Source organism: Panthera onca, chromosome C1 (assembly GCF_046562875.1).
Source record: "Panthera onca isolate mPanOnc1 chromosome C1, mPanOnc1 haplotype 2, whole genome shotgun sequence".
NCBI classification, from domain to species: domain Eukaryota; kingdom Metazoa; phylum Chordata; class Mammalia; order Carnivora; family Felidae; genus Panthera; species Panthera onca.
Genome location: NC_138346.1, coordinates 62,566,710 through 62,585,629, shown reverse-complemented (window position 1 = coordinate 62,585,629; position 18,920 = coordinate 62,566,710). Strand labels below are relative to the sequence as shown.

At 40.1% G+C, this 18,920-nt stretch overlaps 1 protein-coding gene and 1 non-coding gene across 2 annotated transcripts in view; one reads left to right on the top strand and one right to left on the bottom strand.

Moving 5' to 3' along the window:
* The first annotated feature begins 492 nt into the window (after positions 1-492).
* LOC132671134 (myosin-IIIb) overlaps positions 493-18,920 on the top strand; it is a 208,344-nt gene continuing 189,916 nt past the window's right edge. Inside the window, exons 1-5 of the mRNA XM_060621590.3 lie at positions 493-575; positions 1,418-1,565; positions 2,828-2,981; positions 4,167-4,255; positions 6,211-6,340. Of these exons, the coding sequence (XP_060477573.2) occupies positions 493-575; positions 1,418-1,565; positions 2,828-2,981; positions 4,167-4,255; positions 6,211-6,340 (604 nt within the window). The remainder of the gene's footprint in view (positions 576-1,417; positions 1,566-2,827; positions 2,982-4,166; positions 4,256-6,210; positions 6,341-18,920) is intronic.
* LOC132673946 (U6 spliceosomal RNA) lies at positions 16,375-16,481 on the bottom strand. The gene has a single exon (XR_009608280.2). It is a non-coding gene; the product is annotated as a U6 spliceosomal RNA (small nuclear RNA).

Genomic DNA, 18,920 nt, shown 5'->3' with positions numbered 1-18,920 from the left:
AAAAAAACCACTGATTTAAATAAACACCATTTGTGTTAAACAGTATCTTTTACTGCCTTTAATAAAGTAATGTGCTTTTTGATTCTTGAGAAGAGTATAGTCCCTGGCTATTTGACCAAAGACCATCTCCTCTCACTTTTTTTCATCAAATACCTGGGAAGAGCTTTCAGAACAGTGTGGATGTTCTGTTACTGTGTCCATCTGGATGCTTCTTGGTGTTAGGGACCTGGCTTGTTTACCTTTGCATCTGAAGTGCCTAGGGAGAGCCTGACACATAGTGGATGTTGAATAAATGCTGGCTGAATGAATGAATGGATGGATGGATGACTACATTCTCTGGTGTCATCCTTACCCTGTATTCCAGCTGCCTCCCTTCTCTGCATCAGCCCCGAAGAACTCCAAGAGGCCCTTATCTCACACTGTGTGGTCACCCGGGGTGAGACCATCATCCGTGCCAACACTGTCGACAGAGCCGCGGATGTCCGAGATGCCATGTCCAAAGCCTTGTATGCGAGGCTCTTCAGTTGGATTGTAAATCGCATCAATACACTCCTGCAGCCAGACAAACGTATATGGCAAGTTCCCTTGGGAAGCAGAGGCCCTGGGAGAGCTGTCATTGACCCCGACGTCTCCTAGATTTGCAAGAGAAAGTGTTTGGTCCACTCATGAGTTTTCTTTAGTGAAGCTCTCAAGTCTTCACCTTTAAAAGGAGAATGGTATCCAGGACAATGGAAGAGGCACATGACTGACAGAGCTGTTATAGTGTAGTGTTTAAGAGAACAGCTTTGTCTGGGAGCTGGGCAAACTGGGTCTGCATCTAAGCTCTAGAGCTTGATCAATCCCATATTCTAAGTCACAGTTTTCTCATCTGTAACATGAGGGTAATGATAGCCTCCTCATAGTGTTGTTTTCAGAATGAGATGTAGTTTCATGTAAAGTTTTAAAGCACCATATCTTACATTATTTGCATTATATCATTACATTACTACTGCTACTCCTGCTGTTACTACTATTTCTTTCTAAGCATTGATGGTTTCTATATTGTGGAAGAATTGACAACATCAAGTTCTAAAGAGTGTTCTTCCAATTAAGCCTTATGGGTGGGAAGGTGAAATAGTGAATGGGCAGCAGTTCTAGCCCCTTCCGATAGAGTGGTTCCTCGTTAATCTTTCTCTTTATGGAGCTTCTGAGTAAGATTTTAAAGGATTCTACTGCTTAAAAAAAGTTGGAAAGACTGTTGAAAAACTGAAGGAATGAATACTTTAAAACACAAACTGTTTCTTCCTTTAGAGGTGGCTGAATGCTGCTTTCCATGAGTGGGTATATATGTTGGTAAACACACGGGCATATGTATTTAACATCATCCTGAGATGAATGTTTCTTCCCCTATCAATTTTTTTTCTTCTCTTCAATGCAGTAGTGCAGATGATGGTATGAATGTGGGGATCTTGGATATTTTTGGATTCGAGAACTTTGGGAGAAATTCATTTGAGCAGCTCTGCATAAACATTGCCAATGAGCAAATCCAGTACTATTTCAACCAGCACGTTTTTGCTCTTGAGCAGGTAATAGTGAACTCTGAAATAACTAAACCTGGTGGGGAAGGTGCCTCCAAGCTGCCCACAATTAGAAGCAGAAACCCTGTTAGGCTAACAGGTAAAAGATTCTAAGGAAAAAACCACTGGTGAGGCAGTCCTGCCTGTCCTGTCAAAATAAATAGTCTAAATTTAGCCTGAAGAAAAAAGTCTTGATTTCTGTGGAAAGTTACATTTCCTCACTTGAGTGGAGATGGTGACAAGCCAGTTATTTAATTGTTGCTTCTAAACTGTTCCATGCACCTTGTCCAAAATGCTACATTCTCTTCCTACCTTATTTAAGTAAAATAAGTGTCCAAAATGACACAGGATGATGTTGAATTCAGGGCACAGGTTCTTACTGTTCTTAACTCCCAAATGCGCCATCCCCATCCCCTATCTCCTGCACACCAGATCCCACAGTAACTGCTGGGGTGGGGGTGGAATATCTCCAGGGAGGAGTAAGATATGTTCTTGGTTTTCCCCAAATGGAAGTCTTTTCACTATGAGTTTAATGGTAAATCAAATTGAGTGTGAAGCTCATGTGCCCAAAAGCTAGGGGACCTTCCCCTCCACCCTAATTTCTACCCCAACCCCAAGATTCTATCTTGTATGAAGTTGTTCAACAATGAAACATACTAAGCCCTTTGTTTTAATGTAGAAGTGAAGGTATACACACACTGTGCTGTGATTAGATAAACACGAATTATTGGTTTTATCAGTGGACCTGGATAAATCTGGATCACCCACCCCTCCCCTCCCCTCCCACTCTGCGTGAAATTCCACCTCCTTTTCAGTCAAGGCTCCCTGCATTTATTTTCCCTGGGAAATCTGGAATTTTCTTTGTTTTCCAGCCGGAGATGATTCCCTTGCAGAATCCTTTGTAGAAGATAGATGTCTGTTTTCTTCCTGGTTTAAACCATATTTATCACCAAAATAGTTTTTTTTTCAGCTTCCCTTCCATTCCATGTCAGTTTCTAAATTACAAGTTACCAAGTTGGTATTTGGGAGACAGCACTGTCCCTTCTTTTGCTGACTTCAGCTGCCTGCCACAGGATGTGCCTGTAGGTCAGACTTAAACCCAAAGCTTCAACAGTGCTATATGCAGAAGACTCCTTTGCTACACCCATAAAACACAGCCTGTTTTCCACATACAGTCAGTGTTTCCAGACACAGAATGTGCATGCCAAAGCAGCCTGGTGCCACCTAGGCCAGTTTTGGGCTGGAGACATTCACAATCCATTTCCCTCCAGGTGGAATATCAGAATGAAGGCATTGATGCTACACCTGTGATGTATGAGGACAACCGCCCACTCTTGGACATGTTCCTCCAGAAGCCCCTGGGACTGCTTGCACTTTTGGATGAGGAAAGTCGATTTCCCCAAGCAACTGATCAGACCCTGGTTGGTAGGTATCTTTTGTAAAAGGCATAATGCACTCAGAAGAGAACTTGGTTCATGTCATCAAATGAGCGTGGCTGAGCATTTTGGCCACCTGGTAGGCTATGCAAGTATAGGATCTATTTTTAATGCATTGAAATATTCAGCAAATGTCCTGATAGATTGTGTCTTAAAGCAAACCCATCACCAAGCCCTCCTCACACTCCTATTGCTGCCAACGTAAATACCTTTATCCTTTGTCAATTTCATTTTTTATACCTTCCTGTCCCTTATTTCCTATAACCAATAATTGCTTCTCCTCCTTTTCATACCCTTCTCTCCTATCTTTGCCTGGATCCCATCCACCTCTAGTCCAAGTTTGTATAGAAGACCCTTCTGGTCTCATGGCTTCTAGACTCATACTTACCCTCTCTACCCTGGACATCCCAGCTAATTTAGTCTTTCTAAAGCCACCTTTTCATTAGTTTACTATTGTCTGCGGCCTGCCAGTAAGACACCTCATCCTAGCATTAAAGGCCCTTTGTATTCTATCCCCGTTCCCTTTGTCCGTCTGCTTCTCCAGTCTTCAGTGTTGTATATGATCCCTTCCCTCGCTGAGATTGTGAGATATTTAGGGCAACAAAGCCCCAATCTTTGTATCCATTTAGTACTTAGCACAGATCCTCACACAGAGTAGGCTCTCAGTTACAACAGTAGCAAACATTGTTTATTGAGGGAGGAACAGAAAGCTTCAAGTCTTTTCCCCAGATAGGAAATTGATTGGTGGGAGAGATTCTCTTCAGGAGTTGACATTGTCACCTTCGGTGGTTTCCTTTTACCTATGAAATCATCACAAGTTGCCATGATAAGTTTAAACAAGGGTTGTTTGCCTTCTTCTGTGGGATATCTTTATGGTTCTAAAGCTAATTGGTCAGAGTTCTGGTGTCATCAGTGTCCGTGCTAGGAGTTCTTAGAACAAAACAAGATGTTAGGGCATCGCCTGACGCTAAAGACAAATACAAAACAACTAAACGAAGACTTGATGGTAAGCCCATTTCAACAGGGCATTTTTCACTACTGTTGTACATACAACGACACTATCAGACTGCTCTGAAATCCCTTATTTGGGGTCACTCCTGGCTCAAGGAGTGACCTTTTGTTTGAAGGAGCCAACAATTCTCATTGTAACTTTTAAACATGAAAATCCACACAGATAAATTTGAAGATAATCTGCGATGCAAATACTTCTGGAGGCCCAAAGGAGTGGAGCTGTGCTTTGGCATCCTGCACTATGCCGGAAAGGTGAGGCAAGTGTGTGTCATTAAACCTGAATTTGACAGGGGTCAGTGTCCATACTACCCTGTCTGTGCTGCTCACAAAATTTCTTGCAGGTTTCTTTTCTCCTTTTAATTCCTCTTGAACACCTAATCATAATTCCCAAACTTTCTCAGTGTGCTGCTCACAGAAAGTCGCCCCTGGTAAAGAAGCAATTTCTCGCTGGGGTGACTATGGAGCTGCCATCTGCCTCTCACCTGAGGTTTGGCCCAGAAGTGACAGCTCTCCAGAGAGAGAACATAGTATAGCTTTCCCAGTGTTGAGCAGTGAATGTGCACATTAAAGTCATTTGGAAATGTGTAGGTAGCGGTGGAGGGTTCATATCACAGTGGGGCTCAGTTTTTAGCAGTTTAACTCTATGTGTCTTTAGGGAACCAAAAATGTCTAGATAAAAAGGGAAAAAAATTCACTTCATCATCCAGATATTAAGCTTTTATATCATTAACAGAAATTTCCACTTTTCATAACTTATGCCACAGTCTCATTTCAAGTTCCTGAAGTAGAGTAGTGACTAATTCAGGAAACTCTCTAGTTCTGCAGCCAACAACTCATTGCTTGAGTTACTCTCAAAGGAGCCATTGGAATTATGGCTAATTGGTTCCGGGTGGGGGGTGGGGGTGATCTGCTGAGGCCCTGGGTCCAAAAAAAATGGGTAGGAGTTCAATAAAAGGCATTTTGGATTATTTTGTTGATGTAAGATTTATTGAAATTATTTTTACTTTTTAAAAAAATTTATTTATTTGTTTATTTTTTATTTTAGAGAGAGCACGCGTGGGGGAGAGGGGCAGAGAGAGAGAGAGAATTTTAAGCAGGTTTATGCTCAGTATGGGCCCAGTGCAGGGCTCAATCCCATGACCCTGGGATCATAACCCATGCTGAAATCAAGGGTCAGATGCTCAACTGACTGAACCACCCAGGCACCCTGAAATCATTTTTCATATTCATATCATAGTATTGAAATTAAGTATGCCTGACTGGAGGTTGGTTGAAAGGCAATTCTAATGTAAGTAGAGAGGATTGTTTTTCTCTCCACATAGTGCATAGTATCTATTTTGGATATTTGTTAGAAATTGCAACCCAGTTTTTACCCTTAGATCGTTCACTCACCTTAGCACTGATGTCTGCCCATATATTGATGTCCTTGACGTCTGAGATGCCCTTATCTAGCCTGCTCCCTCCTTTCCTATCCTCTTCCTTACACTTCCACTCTGTCTCCATGTCCTTTTATACTTACTTCCTATTCACCCATCTTCCCTTTCTCCCTCTTCTCCTTTCTTGATTTTAAGGGGCGGGAGATGGATAGGAAGGACCTTTTTCTTTCTGGACTCCTGTTCTTTTCTGAATTCATTTGTCACTCAATGCTTATTTCTCTGGAGTGTTCTTAAAATTTCTCTGACCTGGATCCCTCCTGTTCTGAGAACCAAAAATGGCTCAGCATCCCTGAGCGATCACATGCCGTGAGTACCTTGGGAAGCAACAACGGTACGGTGGGTATGGGCTCGGAGCCCAAAGTGTCTGGGTTTGGAAGCCTGCCTATCACTTGTGAAATGTGCATATTATTTCTTTTCTCTCTAGGACTCTGTTCACCCACCAGTAAAATGGGGATAATAATAGTGTTTACCTTATAGGATGGATGCTTTACATATAGTGACCAAAGATACAGTACCCAATGTATTTTCATTATTATTCTGATGTGATATGACTCTTTTTTTCAAAGAGCACTTGGACAAGAAGTTAAGATAAATTGGTGTGTCAGAAATTACATTTTTTTCCTCCTTATCTTGTGGACTGGATTTAAAAGCACAACTGTGTCAAGACAAATTCTGTACGTTGGTCGATTAATGACTGACCTCAGACAACTTACCAGTGTTGCTAGCAATGGATGATATCGGCTAGTTTGCTATTTGTTGTTTACATTGCAGGTATTATATGATGCTTCTGGGGTTCTTGAGAAAAACAGAGATACTCTACCTGCTGATGTGGTTGTAGTCCTGAGAACGTCAGAAAACAAGCTTCTTCAGCAGCTCTTCTCAATTCCTTTGACCAAAACAGGTACCTGGAGCCCCTGACCTCCCTTGGCCTGATGCTTCTACAAGCACTGCTGGAGTTTTCTTGTTAGTGTCCAAATACTGCCAGGGCTCCACTACTACCACTTTGAACTTTAAGCAGGGGTAAAGGTCTATTCAACCAAATTCATGAAAAGGAAAGTGATTGTTTCTTTTTCAAGTTAATTGCACAGCATCAGTGTATATATACTGGGCATACATACAGACACACACCTTTTATAACATTAACTCTTAGACTCCTCATTTCTCTGCCTGCCACCTTTCCCTCTTCATTTATAAAGCCATATGTAATCACTAATTCGTGCTAAGCACTCCAGGGTGGTCTCAGTTTACCTAGAGTTATTGGGAAGATTATTTCTGTTCACGTATGAACCTAAGTGGAGGGAATGTGGTGAATCCGAAGGTTATTCAGTCATGGGGTCCTCAGAGGTCACCTGGTCCAATTCACCACCCAGTCAATAACCCCACTCTCTTAACCAATTTAGAATAGGTCCATCACTGGCCTACGTGCCTGGCCTTTGCCCACTTAGAGTCAGCTTCTGCTTAATGGCTTCTGTTTATAGTTGTGCAGTCAGTTCTTAGGACAGGAGGCAGGAAACTAGGGCTGAAGAACAGAACTTCCCTGTCATTGCTATTTTGCCAAATAGGTTCCATTTGGGTCAAGTTCCTTTGATTTACCTGGGTTCTGCTGCCTTTGGCTGAGCAACAGACCAGGTCTTCTCAAAGCTTTCCTCTCAAGGGCATTATGTTTCTGAAGGTATGTCTGGAAACAGCTGCATTATGCTTTTATGAAAGGAGGAGAGACCTCTTTGTCACTGTTCATAATTTCTTTTTCTTTCTTCCCTCACCCCTCTTGAAATCATTGGTGCCCGTGTGTAGTTTGGGGCCTTCGTCTGCTTAAAGAGAGTGGCTGCCAGGTCTGACTTAGCAACATGCAGAGGAATGAAAAGCTTGGCTAAGAAAAAAGCTACAGTCTACAACCTTTGCTTCATCTTAACTTGGAAAGAAAGTTGAAACCAGTTCTTAACTTTCTTCAAACATGCTCCTTTAAACAAAGATAGTAGGATGCCCATGAGAAGACTGGCCTCCAGCTTTCTTTCCAGACCTCCCTTGGGCAGAGCTGGGATTTTACTCATTATCTCCTTACGAAGATATCTACCCTCAAAAATTGTTTCTAAAGAGATTGTTCATCCTACATTGAAGGTCAGAATATCAATCAAGCTGCTAAATTTTAAAACATCTATATCATTTATTTTTTGGTTTTAATGTATTAAAGCCTTTGAAGGTGGGAAAATTTTACTGGACAGGAATAGTTGTGTTGTTTTTGATAGAATTATAAATATCGGTTTCAGAGTGACCAGATGTGAGCTGGGCTGGGGCTTCCTCACCAGACACTTAGGTCTTATCAGGCAACTTATGTGCAGGGGCAAAGATACAGGCATCATTAAGACCCCTACTTTGTGCTCTTTGAAATTAAATTTATCTAAATGACTTGTCAGTTGGCATTTACACTCTCTCATAAATATAAGTAATGATTTGTCAAATCTGTTCACAACTTTGGAATTTCCAATTTTTCAACTGTTGGCAACATAAAAACAATTTCTCAGCCTGGGCCACTAGGTGGTGCTATGCAAGAAGTCAGGCTCTGAAGAAGCCTTCTGTTTGCCCTTGATCCGCCTACACGGGAAAGGAACAGGAACAAAGAGATAGCCTCTGCTTTTTTTTTTTTTTTTTCCTTCCTTTCTTTTTGATTTTTGCTTTTCTCTGAAAGAGTTTTTCTCCTATCTTGTAACTCTTTCTGAATCTTGCCTTCAAACTGTGTTCCACACATCCTGGAGGAAATAGAAGTGAAAAAGAAGACTAGAAACAAACGTGTTTTCCTAACAAGCTTCCTTGTATTCCTGAGTCCCCTATATTGTGCATAATAATTTCTTTTGAAATCCTAAGCCTTATTTTCTTCACATTTTGAATATAATTAAGAAGCCGCAAAAACACATCAAAGCTAATAAGCATGATTTTATTTTCTTTTCCTGAAACTGCTCATGTAACAATGGCTTCAATCAACATTTATAGAATAGCTTCTAATAATAAAGCATCATTTAGGCAGCGAGGTGAATATAAAGATAAAATGACTTTGCTCTAAAGCAACTGGAACTTTCTTTTACCTTCACTTTCTATCTAGAATTTTTCTCCCTATGATGATATTTGCCCTCAAACATCAGTTCTAAAGAGATGTGCATCCAATGGTGAAGGTCAGAATATTAATTTTCTAAATTTTAAAACATCCATACTCTATATTTTTTGGTTTTAGTATATTACAGCCTTTGAAGGTGGGAAAACCTTACTGGACAGAAATAGTTTGTGCTGTTTTCACTGAAATTGCATATACTTGTTTCAGCATGTGCCCCTTATGAAAGCAGAAATGGTTTTCTGGCTGGAACCAAGGTCCCACATAACCTAGCATTTTGAAAATGAATATGCTGATATTTTCAGTGCACGAGAAACCATTTTCTTGGTTGTTTTTATTTTTATTTATCCTGCTTCAAACCCTTAAATACTTGTCTTATTAAAATGAAATGGGTTACTGTTCCGTGATCATAGATGTTATGGGAAGCTACTTTACAAACTTCTTTTAGGAGATGAACTGCAGAGAGGAAGGAGAAAAGTCAAAGTTGGGAAGCTTTGGAGGCTGTTAGCATCAGACTTTAAAAAGAGGTCCAGTGTTGGACTCCGGTTTTGGGAGAAGAGGATGTTGTAGGATGTTGGTAGTGCTCTGACTCCTGGTCTTGGTGGTGGTTACGAGTACGTTTGCTTTATAATCTGTTATGCTGTCCATGTGTTTTACACACTTTTCTGTACATTCTATTTCGTGATAGCACTTTTATTTTCCAAAAGATAGAGAAGACATCTTAAAATGCAAAGAAAAACTTTCATTTCTTTCCCTAAGATTTCCTATTCACTTAATTTGGGGTTTCCTGGTAGCCAGACCGCTGCAGCCTTTTGCTTTCAAATGCAGGCATCAGAGAGCTTCTGGCTGACATTCCTGTCCAGTTAAGTCAGCCTCCTCTGTCGGCTGCTGGGCAGGTAACAGTCCCTTCATTAGTGCATAGAAGAAGTATCGGTTGGTCTAATCTCTTATCAAGGTTGAGAGGACTAACCTCAATGTTTGACCTCTTTGTGTCAAAGTGTAATAAAAATCAGAGAAAGTAATCCAGTTGACATTTTCCTGTTTCCTGTACCCACCTTCCCATTCATGTTGTACATCCCCAAATACTGAAAAGGTTAAAAAAACATGGGGTGTGAAGTCACGAGGTGCAGGGCTCCTCCCAAATTTCTGTAGCCCCCTTGCCAGCGGCCCCTCCTGGCACATAGCTGCATCTGGTGAGAGAGATGCCTGTGCCTGATGACACTCCCATTCCAAGATACTCGGTGGTGATTGGGCGAATGGAGGCAGCTGCAGACAACATGGATTCTCAAACCTTCAGGACCACTCTCTTGCCTGTACATGGGCCACTTCAAAAGTGGTGAAATTTTCTTTGTAATCCTTCCTCTCAATAGGAAATCTCTGAAGATTTCACGTGTGAAAATTTGATGTGGCAGCAACGTTGCTTTCTAACCCTTCAGCTGGGACTTTTCAAACTGAATGATCTAGGTGGACAAACATTAAAAGGAAAGATGTTATAACAAGGTTTCATTGCATATTTCCTTGTTTGGGAAACATTCTGCTTGCTACTAATAAACTAGAGAAAAGTTCAAAAGGCTCAAGGGAAGAAAGAAAAGAGGAAGTTTCAAAAGGAACTTGAAGAATCCATTTCTGTCTTTGAATTGTGAATTCTGACTTCCAAATAGGAGTTTGGGGTTTTAAAGGAGTTAGGAACTGGGGAGAAACTGGAAAAACAAAAGTAGTGCCAAAGGGAATATTCTCTGAGCCTCAAAGTCTGGTTTTGCTTCAGAATCTAGAACTGAGTTTGGCTCTTTTTCTCCTGTCCAGGCTCCCCAGGTCTTTCCCTTGGAATTTGATGTGAAGTGAAAATCAACAGTAAAGTCTCTTTATGTTGACTTCCATTGGTTCCTCCTTTTATTCGGATGGGGGCGGGTGGGCAAGATGAGCTCCCACATTATATCTGCAAAGGACTCCAGCACCATGACTGCTGAAATATTTGATTGTTCCTGATTCTGTAACTTACAAATTGGGCATTCAGTTCTTAAGAGGATGCCTTTTGGTAACTGTCTCTCAGAGTTTTCATTTTTCACTTCCATGCTGGTTTCTCCTCCATGCTGGAAGTTCAGAAAATGGGTCTGGCAGGATGAGCTGACTCCAAATGATGAGGTTCCAGGGTCACAGCCATAGGCAGTGCTTGCCTCCTCTGAAACAGCAGCTCTAATGAGCCAATCCTGTCAGGAAGCCCTGAGGGGTGAGTTCTTTCTCACACAGAAGCCTGCTTCTTTCTGTTTAAGAATGTATTTCAGTCAGTAGATAATTATATATTTAGCATCTATCTAGATATGGTGTTATACATAGTCCTTTCTGGAAGGAATAAGAGAAAATCTCAGCCTGAATAGTCAGGGACAGATAGTGCGGATCCTAAAATGTATAAAGGATACACAAAAGAAATGTAAATTATGAATAGGCATGTAAATCAATACTTGGGGACAATATAAGCACTGAGTCTATACAAGTAAAAATAGAAGGAAAAGTCATGGAAATATCATGTGTTGATTGAGGTAAAACTTCTTTTAACTATAAAGACTTCTTGGAAGAGGTTTTTGTTTTGTTTTTTGTTTTGTTTGTTCGTTTTAATGTAGAGTAGAGAAAATTGAGCAGTCTGGGAGTAATGAGGCATGCTAAGCCAGGGTCTACAGCACTGGAAAGGAGAGGTAGGCAGCGGGATGATTAAGTGAACAGAATGCGAGGAAAGGACTCAGGGCAGAGGGAAGGAAGCAAGATGGAGAAATGATGGCAGTCTGTTGAGCCAAGAGTGGGCTTCTGATGCCTTTTGAAACAGTGTGGGTGGTCAAGTCAGGCTTCTAAAGAGAACAGTTTCAGGGTGACAAAGGAAACTTATACAGGGGTGTTAAAGACTGACTAGGAGAGCCAGGGTGCTCCCATGTGTCTCTGTGGAACTGTGTATGAGTAGATGCTCAATAAATACTTCTACATTCTACTTTTTTTTTTAAGTTTATTTATTTATTTTGAGAGAGAGAGAGAGTATGGGGGGGGGGGCAGAGAGAGAGGGAGAGAGGGAGAGAGGGAGAGAGAGAGAATCTCATGCAGGCTCCACTCTGTCATCGCAGAGAACAATGTGGGGCTCAAACCCACCAACCTGAGATCATGACCTGAGCTGAAGTTGGATGCTTAATCGACTGAGCTACCTAGGTGCCCCTACATTCTACATTAAGACCTAGCATCCATTTTGAGTTAATTTTTGGTGAGGTGTAAGGTTGAAGTTCATTTTTTTTCTGTATGTCCAGTTCTAAAACGTTTGAAATGACTATCCTTTCTCCATTGAATTACTTTAGCATTTGTCAAAAATCAGTGGTTATATTTGTGTGGGTCTGTTTCATTGATCTATGTATGGAATTCTTCAATACCACATTGTCTTTACTATTGTAGCTTTATAATAAATCTTTATTTATTTTTTTTCAATATATGAAATTTATTGTCAAATTGGTTTCCATACAACACCCAGTGCTCATCCCAAAAGGTGCCCTCCTCAATACCCATCACCCACCCTGCCCTCCCTCCCACCCCCCCATCAACCCTCAGTTTGTTCTCAGTTTTTAAGAGTCTCTTATGCTTTAGCTCTCTCCCACTCTAACCTCCTTTTTTTTTTTTTCTTCCCCTCCCCCATGGGTTTCTGTTAAGTTTCTCAGGATCCACCTAAGAGTGAAAACATATGGTATCTGTCTTTCTCTGTATGGCTTATTTCACTTAGCATCACACTCTCCAGTTCCATCCACGTTGCTACAAAGGGCCATATTTCATTCTTTCTCATTGCCACGTAGTATTCCATTGTGTATATAAACCACAATTTCTTTATCCATTCATCAGTTGATGGACATTTCGGCTCTTTCCATAATTTGACTATTGTTGAGAGTGCTGCTATAAACATTGGGGTACAAGTGCCCCTATGCATCAGTACTCCTGTATCCCTTGGGTAAATTCCTAGCAGTGCTATTGCTGGGTCATAGGGTAGGTCTATTTTTAATTTTTTGAGGAACCTCCACACTGTTTTCCAGAGTGGCTGCACCAGTTTGCATTCCCACCAACAGTGCAAGAGGGTTCCCGTTTCTCCACATCCTCGCCAGCATCTATAGTCTCCTGATTTGTTCATCTTGGCCACTCTGACTGGCGTGAGGTGATATCTGAGTGTGGTTTTGATTTGTATTTCCCTGATGAGGAGCGATGTTGAGCATCTTTTCATGTGCCTGTTGGCCATCTGGATGTCTTCTTTAGAGAAGTGTCTATTCATGTTTTCTGCCCATTTCTTCACTGGGTTATTTGTTTTACGGGTGTGGAGTTTGGTGAGCTCTTTATAGATTTTGGATACTAGCCCTGTGTCTGATATGTCATTTGCAAATATCTTTTCCCATTCTGTTGGTTGCCTTTTAGTTTTTTTGGTTGTTTCCTTTGCTGTGCAGAAGCTCTTTATCTTCATAAGGTCCCAGTAGTTCATTTTTGCTTTTAATTCCCTTGCCTTTGGGGATGTGTCCAGTAAGAAATTGCTATGGCTGAGGTCAGAGCGGTCTTTTACTGCTTTCTCCTCTAAGGTTTTGATGGTTTCCTGTCTCACATTAAGGCCTTTATCCATTTTGAGTTTATTTTTGTGAATGGTGTGAGAAAGTGGTCTAGTTTCAACCTTCTGCATGTTGCTGTCCAGTTCTCCCAGCACCATTTGTTAAAGAGACTGTCTTTTTTCCATTGGATGTTCTTTCCTGCTTTGTCAAAGATGAGTTGGCCATACGTTTGTGGGTCTAGTTCTGGGGTTTCTATTCTATTCCATTGGTCTATGTGTCTGTTTTTGTGCCAATACCATGCTGTCTTGATGATGACAGATTGGTAGTAGAGGCTAAAGTCTGGGATTGTGATGCCTCCTACTTTGGTCTTCTTCTTCAAAATTACTTTGGCTATTCAGGGTCTTTTGTGGTTCCATATGAATTTTAGGATTGTTTGTTCTAGCTTCGAGAAGAATGCTGGTGCAATTTTGATTGGGATTGCATTGAATGTGTAGATAGCTTTGGGTAGTATTGACATTTTGACAGTATTTATTCTTCCAATCCATGAGCATGGAATATTTTTCCATTTCTTTATATCTTCTTCGATTTCCTTCATAAGCTTTCTATAGTTTTCAGTATACAGATCTTTTACATCTTTGGTTAGATTTATCTCTAGGTATTTTATGCTTCTTGGTGCAATTGTGAATGGGATCAGTTTCTTTATTTGTCTTTCTGTTGCTTCATTATTAGTCTATAAGAATGCAACAGATTTCTGTACATTGATTTTGTATCCTGCAACTTTGCTAAATTCATGTATCAGTTCTAGCAGACTTTTGCTGGAGTCTATCAGATTTTCCATGTATAATATCATGTCATCTGAAAAAAGTGAAAGCTTGACTTCATCTTTGCCAATTTTGATGCATTTGATTTCCTTTTGTTGTCTGATGGCTGATGCTAGAACTTCCAACACTATGTTAAACAACAGCGGTGAGAGTGGACATCCCTGTCGTGTTCCTGATCTCAGGGAAAAAGCTCTCAGTTTTTCCCCGTTGAGGATGATGTTAGCTGTGGGCTTTTCATAAATGGCTTTTATGATCTTTAAGTATGTTCCTTCTATCCCGACTTTCTCTAGGGTTTTTATTAAGAAAAGTTGCTGAATTTTGTCAAATGCCTTTTCTGCATCGATTGACAGGATCATACGGTTCTTCTCTTTTTTTTTTGTTAATGTGATGTATCACGTTGATTGATTTGCGAATGTTGAACCAGCCCTGCATCCCAGGAATGAATCCCACTTGATCATGGTGAATAATTCTTTTTATATGCCGTTGAATTCAATTTGCTAGTATCTTATTGAGAATTTTTGCATCCATATTCATCAGGGATATTGGCCTGTAGTTCTCTTTTTTTAATGGGTCTCTGTCTGGTTTAGGAATCAAAGTAATACTGGCTTCATAGAATGAGTCTGGAAGTTTTCCTTCCCTTTCTATTTTTTGGAATAGCTTGAGAAGGATAGGTATTATCTCTGCTTTAAACGTCTGGTAGAACTCCCCTGGGAAGCCATCTGGTCCTGGACTCTTATTTGTTGGGAGATTTTTGATGACTGATTCAATTTCTTTGCTGGTTATGGGTCTGTTCAAGCTTTCTATTTCCTCCTGATTGAGTTTTAGAAGAGTGTGGGTGTTTAGGAATTTGTCCATTTCTTCCAGGTTGTCCAGTTTGTTGGCATATAATTTTTCATAGTATTCCCTGATAATTGTTTGTATCTCTGAGGGATTGGTTGAAATAATTCCATTTTCATTCATGATTTTATCTATTTGGGTCATCTCCCTTTTCTTTTTGAGAAGCCTGGCTAGAGGTTTATCAATTTTGTTTATTTTTTCAAAAAACCAACTCTTGGTTTCATTGATATGCTCTACAGTTTTTTTTAGATTCTATATTGTTTATTTCTGCTCTGATCTTTATGATTTTTCTTCTTCTGCTGGGTTTGGGGTGTCTTTGCTGTTCTGCTTCTATTTCCTTTAGGTGTGCTGTTAGATTTTGTATTTGGGATTTTTCTTGTTTCTTGAGATAGGCCTGGATTACAATGTATTTTCCTCTCAGGACTGCCTTCGCTGCATCCCAAAGCATTTGGATTGTTGTATTTTCATTTTCGTTTGTTTCCATATATTTTTTAATTTCTTCTCTAATTGCCTGGTTGACCCACTCATTCTTCAGTAGGGTGTTCTTTAACCTCCATGCTTTTGGAGGTTTTCCAGACTTTTTCCTGTGGTTGATTTCAAGCTTCATAGCATTGTGGTCTGAAAGTATGCATGGTATGATCTCAATTCTTGTATATTTATGAAGGGCTGTTTTGTGACCCAGTATGTGATCTATCTTGGAGAATGTTCCATGTGCACTCGAGAAGGAAGTATATTCTGTTGCTTTGGGATGCAGAGTTCTAAATATATCTGTCGGGGTCCTGGATGGCTCAGTCGCTTAAGCGGCCGACTTCGGCTCGGTCATGATCTCACAGTCCGTGAGTTCGAGCCCCTCGTCGGGCTCTGTGCTGACAGCTCAGAGCCTGGAGCCTGCTTCAGATTCTGTGTCTCCCTCTCTCTCTGACCCTCCCTTGTTCATGCTCTGTCTCTCTCTGTCTCAAAAATAAACATTAAAAAAAATTTTAAAAAATATATGTGTCAAGTCCATCTGATCCAATGTATCATTTAGGGCCCTTGTTTCTTTATTGACCGTGTGTCTAGATGATCTATCCATTGTTGTAAGTGGAGTGTTAAAGTCCCCTGCAATTACCACATTCTTATCAATAAGGTTGCTTATGTTTGTGAGTAATTGTTTTATATATTTGGGGGCTCCCCTATTCGGCACATAGACATTTATAATTGTTAGCTCTTCCTGATGGATAGACCCTGTGATTATTATATAATGCCCTCTTCATCTCTTGTTACAGCCTTTAATTTAAAGTCTAGTTTATCTGATGTAAGTATGGCTACTCCAGCTTTCTTTTGACTTCCAGTAGCATGATAAATAGTTCCCATCCCCTCACTCTCAATCTGAAGGTGTCCTCAGGTCTAAAATGAGTCTCTTGTAGACAGCAAATAGATGGGTCTTGTTTTTTTATCCATTCTGATACCCTATGTCTTTTGGTTGGCGCATTTAGTCCATTTACATTCAGTGTTATTATAGAAAGATACGGGTTTAGAGTCATTGTGATGTCTGTAGGTTTCATGCTTAGAGCGATGTCTCTGGTACTTTGTCTCACAGGATCCCCCCTAGGATCTCTTGTAGGGCTGGTGTAGTGGTGACGAAAAAAATATGGAACGCTTCACGAATTTGTGTGTCATCCTTGCGCAGGGGCCATGCTAATCTTCTCTGTATCATTCCAATTTTAGTATATGTGCTGCCGAAGCGAGCACTATAATAAATCTTTAAACAGGTAGTGCAATCCATCCAAGTTTATTCTTTTTAAAAAAAATTTTTTTAATGTTTATTTATTGTGAGAGACAGAACATGAGTGGGGGAGGGCCAGAGAGAGAAGGAGACACAGAATCTGAAGCAGGCTCCAGGCTCTGAGCTGTCAGCACAGAGCCTGACATGGGGCTTGAACCCACGAACTGTAAGATCATGACCTGAGTTGAAGTCAGATGTTTAACTGACTGAGCCAGCCAAGCACCCCAATCTTTTTCAAAATTGTTTTGGCTATTTCAGTTCCTTTGCCTTTCCATATAAAATGTAAAAGTAATTTGTCTATATTTGTACAAAATCCTGCTACAATTTTGACTGGAATTGCATGAAATCTACACATCAATTTGAGAAGAATTGACATCTTTATTAAGTCTTTCAATCCACAAACACAGTATGTCTATTTATTTAGATCTTACTTGATTTATTTCATCATTACAGTTGGCCCTTGAACAACATAGGTTTGAACTGCACGGGTCCACTTGTGTGCAGATTTTTTTCAATAAATGTAGTACAGTACTGTAAATGTAGTTTCTCTTCCTTATAATTTTCTTGGTAATATTTTCTTTTCTCTAGCTTACTTTATTGTAAGAATACAGCATATAATACATATAACGTACAAAATATGTGTTAATCGACTGTTTTAATTTATTCATTAAGGCTTCCAGTCAACAGTAGCCTGTTAGTAGGTAAGTTTTGGGGGAATCAAAAGTTACATATGGATTTTTGATTGTGTAGGGGATTGGTGCTCCAACCCCTGTGTTGTTCAAAAGTCAGCTGTGTTTTGTTTCAACATAGAGATCCTGTACATGTTTTTGTTAGATTTCTTACCTAAGTATTTCAGTTTTTGGAGCTAGTACACTTTTTTTGCTTGTTTGTTTTCAGTTGTTTGGCTAGTATACAGAAATATCATTGATTTTTTGAGGATTGACTTCACCCACAAACTTGCTAAATTCGCTTGTTAGTTCTAGGAGTTTTGTTTTGTTTTTTTAGATTCCTAGGGATTTTCTACATAGACAGTCATGTTGTCTATAAATAGGAATGTGTATTTTTCTTTTCAGTCTTATGCCTTTATTTCTTTTGCTTGCTTTAGTTCACTGGCTAGGACTTCCAGTATAATGTTGAATAGAAGTGAGAAGAGGAAACATCCTTGCTTTGTTCCTGATCTTGCAGGGATGCATTGTGTCTTACACCACTGTGTATGATGTTAGGTGTAGGTTTTATGTAGGATAACTTGTACTTGCTGATCCATCTCTCTGCAATGTTTTCCCTCAAAACATACCTATGACTAGCTTCTTCAATTTCACTAGGTGTTTTATCAAAATCTGCTTTCCCTGTTAAAATTTTCACCTACTCAATATTTTATATCCCCATTTCCTGTTTTATTTTTCTCCTTAGCACCTGTCACTACCTTATATAGCATATACACTTCTTTATCTTATTTATTTTCTGCCTCCGCCATAATGTAAGTTCCAAGATGGCAGGGATTTTTGTCTGGTCCATTACTGTGTCCTCCCTGATATAAAATGGTCATTCAGTATATGTTTGGTGAATAAATAGATGGGTGAACCAAACCTATTCCCATTTCTGTCTTCCTTCTAATCGAAATGACTCAACTATCCCTACCCTTATTACAGGTCAGCTCTCCACTTGTCCTCTGCCTTCCTTCCCCTTTCACTTTCACAAGGACTTTCATCATGCAGTTATTCCTCATCTCTTCTGCATCATCTGTTTATTCCTCATAATGTGACCATTCTCATCAACATAGTGTCTTCCATCTTTTTGACTTCTTGTTACAAACTGAATTATGTTCCCTCCAAAACATATGTTGGAGTCCTAAGCTCCATTACTTCAGAATGTGACCTTATTTAGAAATAAGGTCTTAGCAGAAGTAATCAAGGTAAAATGAAGTCATCAAGGTGGGCCCTAATCCAACATGACTGGTGCCCATATAAAAAAAGAAGACTTTGGACATAGGGAGAGTGCTGTATGAAAATGAAGGCAGATAGTAGGGTGATGCTTCTCTCACCTGAACCTCTTAACTAAATTCTGTTTCTACTCTTACCTTTTACAGTCTAACAGCTAAACCACAGTCTTTCCAAAAACGTAACTCTGATCATCTCATTCCTTTTCTTAAAACCTCCGATGGCCCCTTATCACATGTAGAACAAAATCCAAATTCCTTTCCTTTTCTACGAACTCTTACATGGTCCGTCCCTGCCCTTCTCTCTGTCCCTATCTCTTGAACTTTTACCCTTCACTCTCTGTCTTCATTCTGTTCCTCAGATATTCCAAGTCTTGTTCCTGACTCTGCAACTAGCTGCTCAGTCTGCCTGGAACATTCTTTCTCCAAATCTTTACAGGTCTGTTTCCATCTTGTGATCCAGAATCCT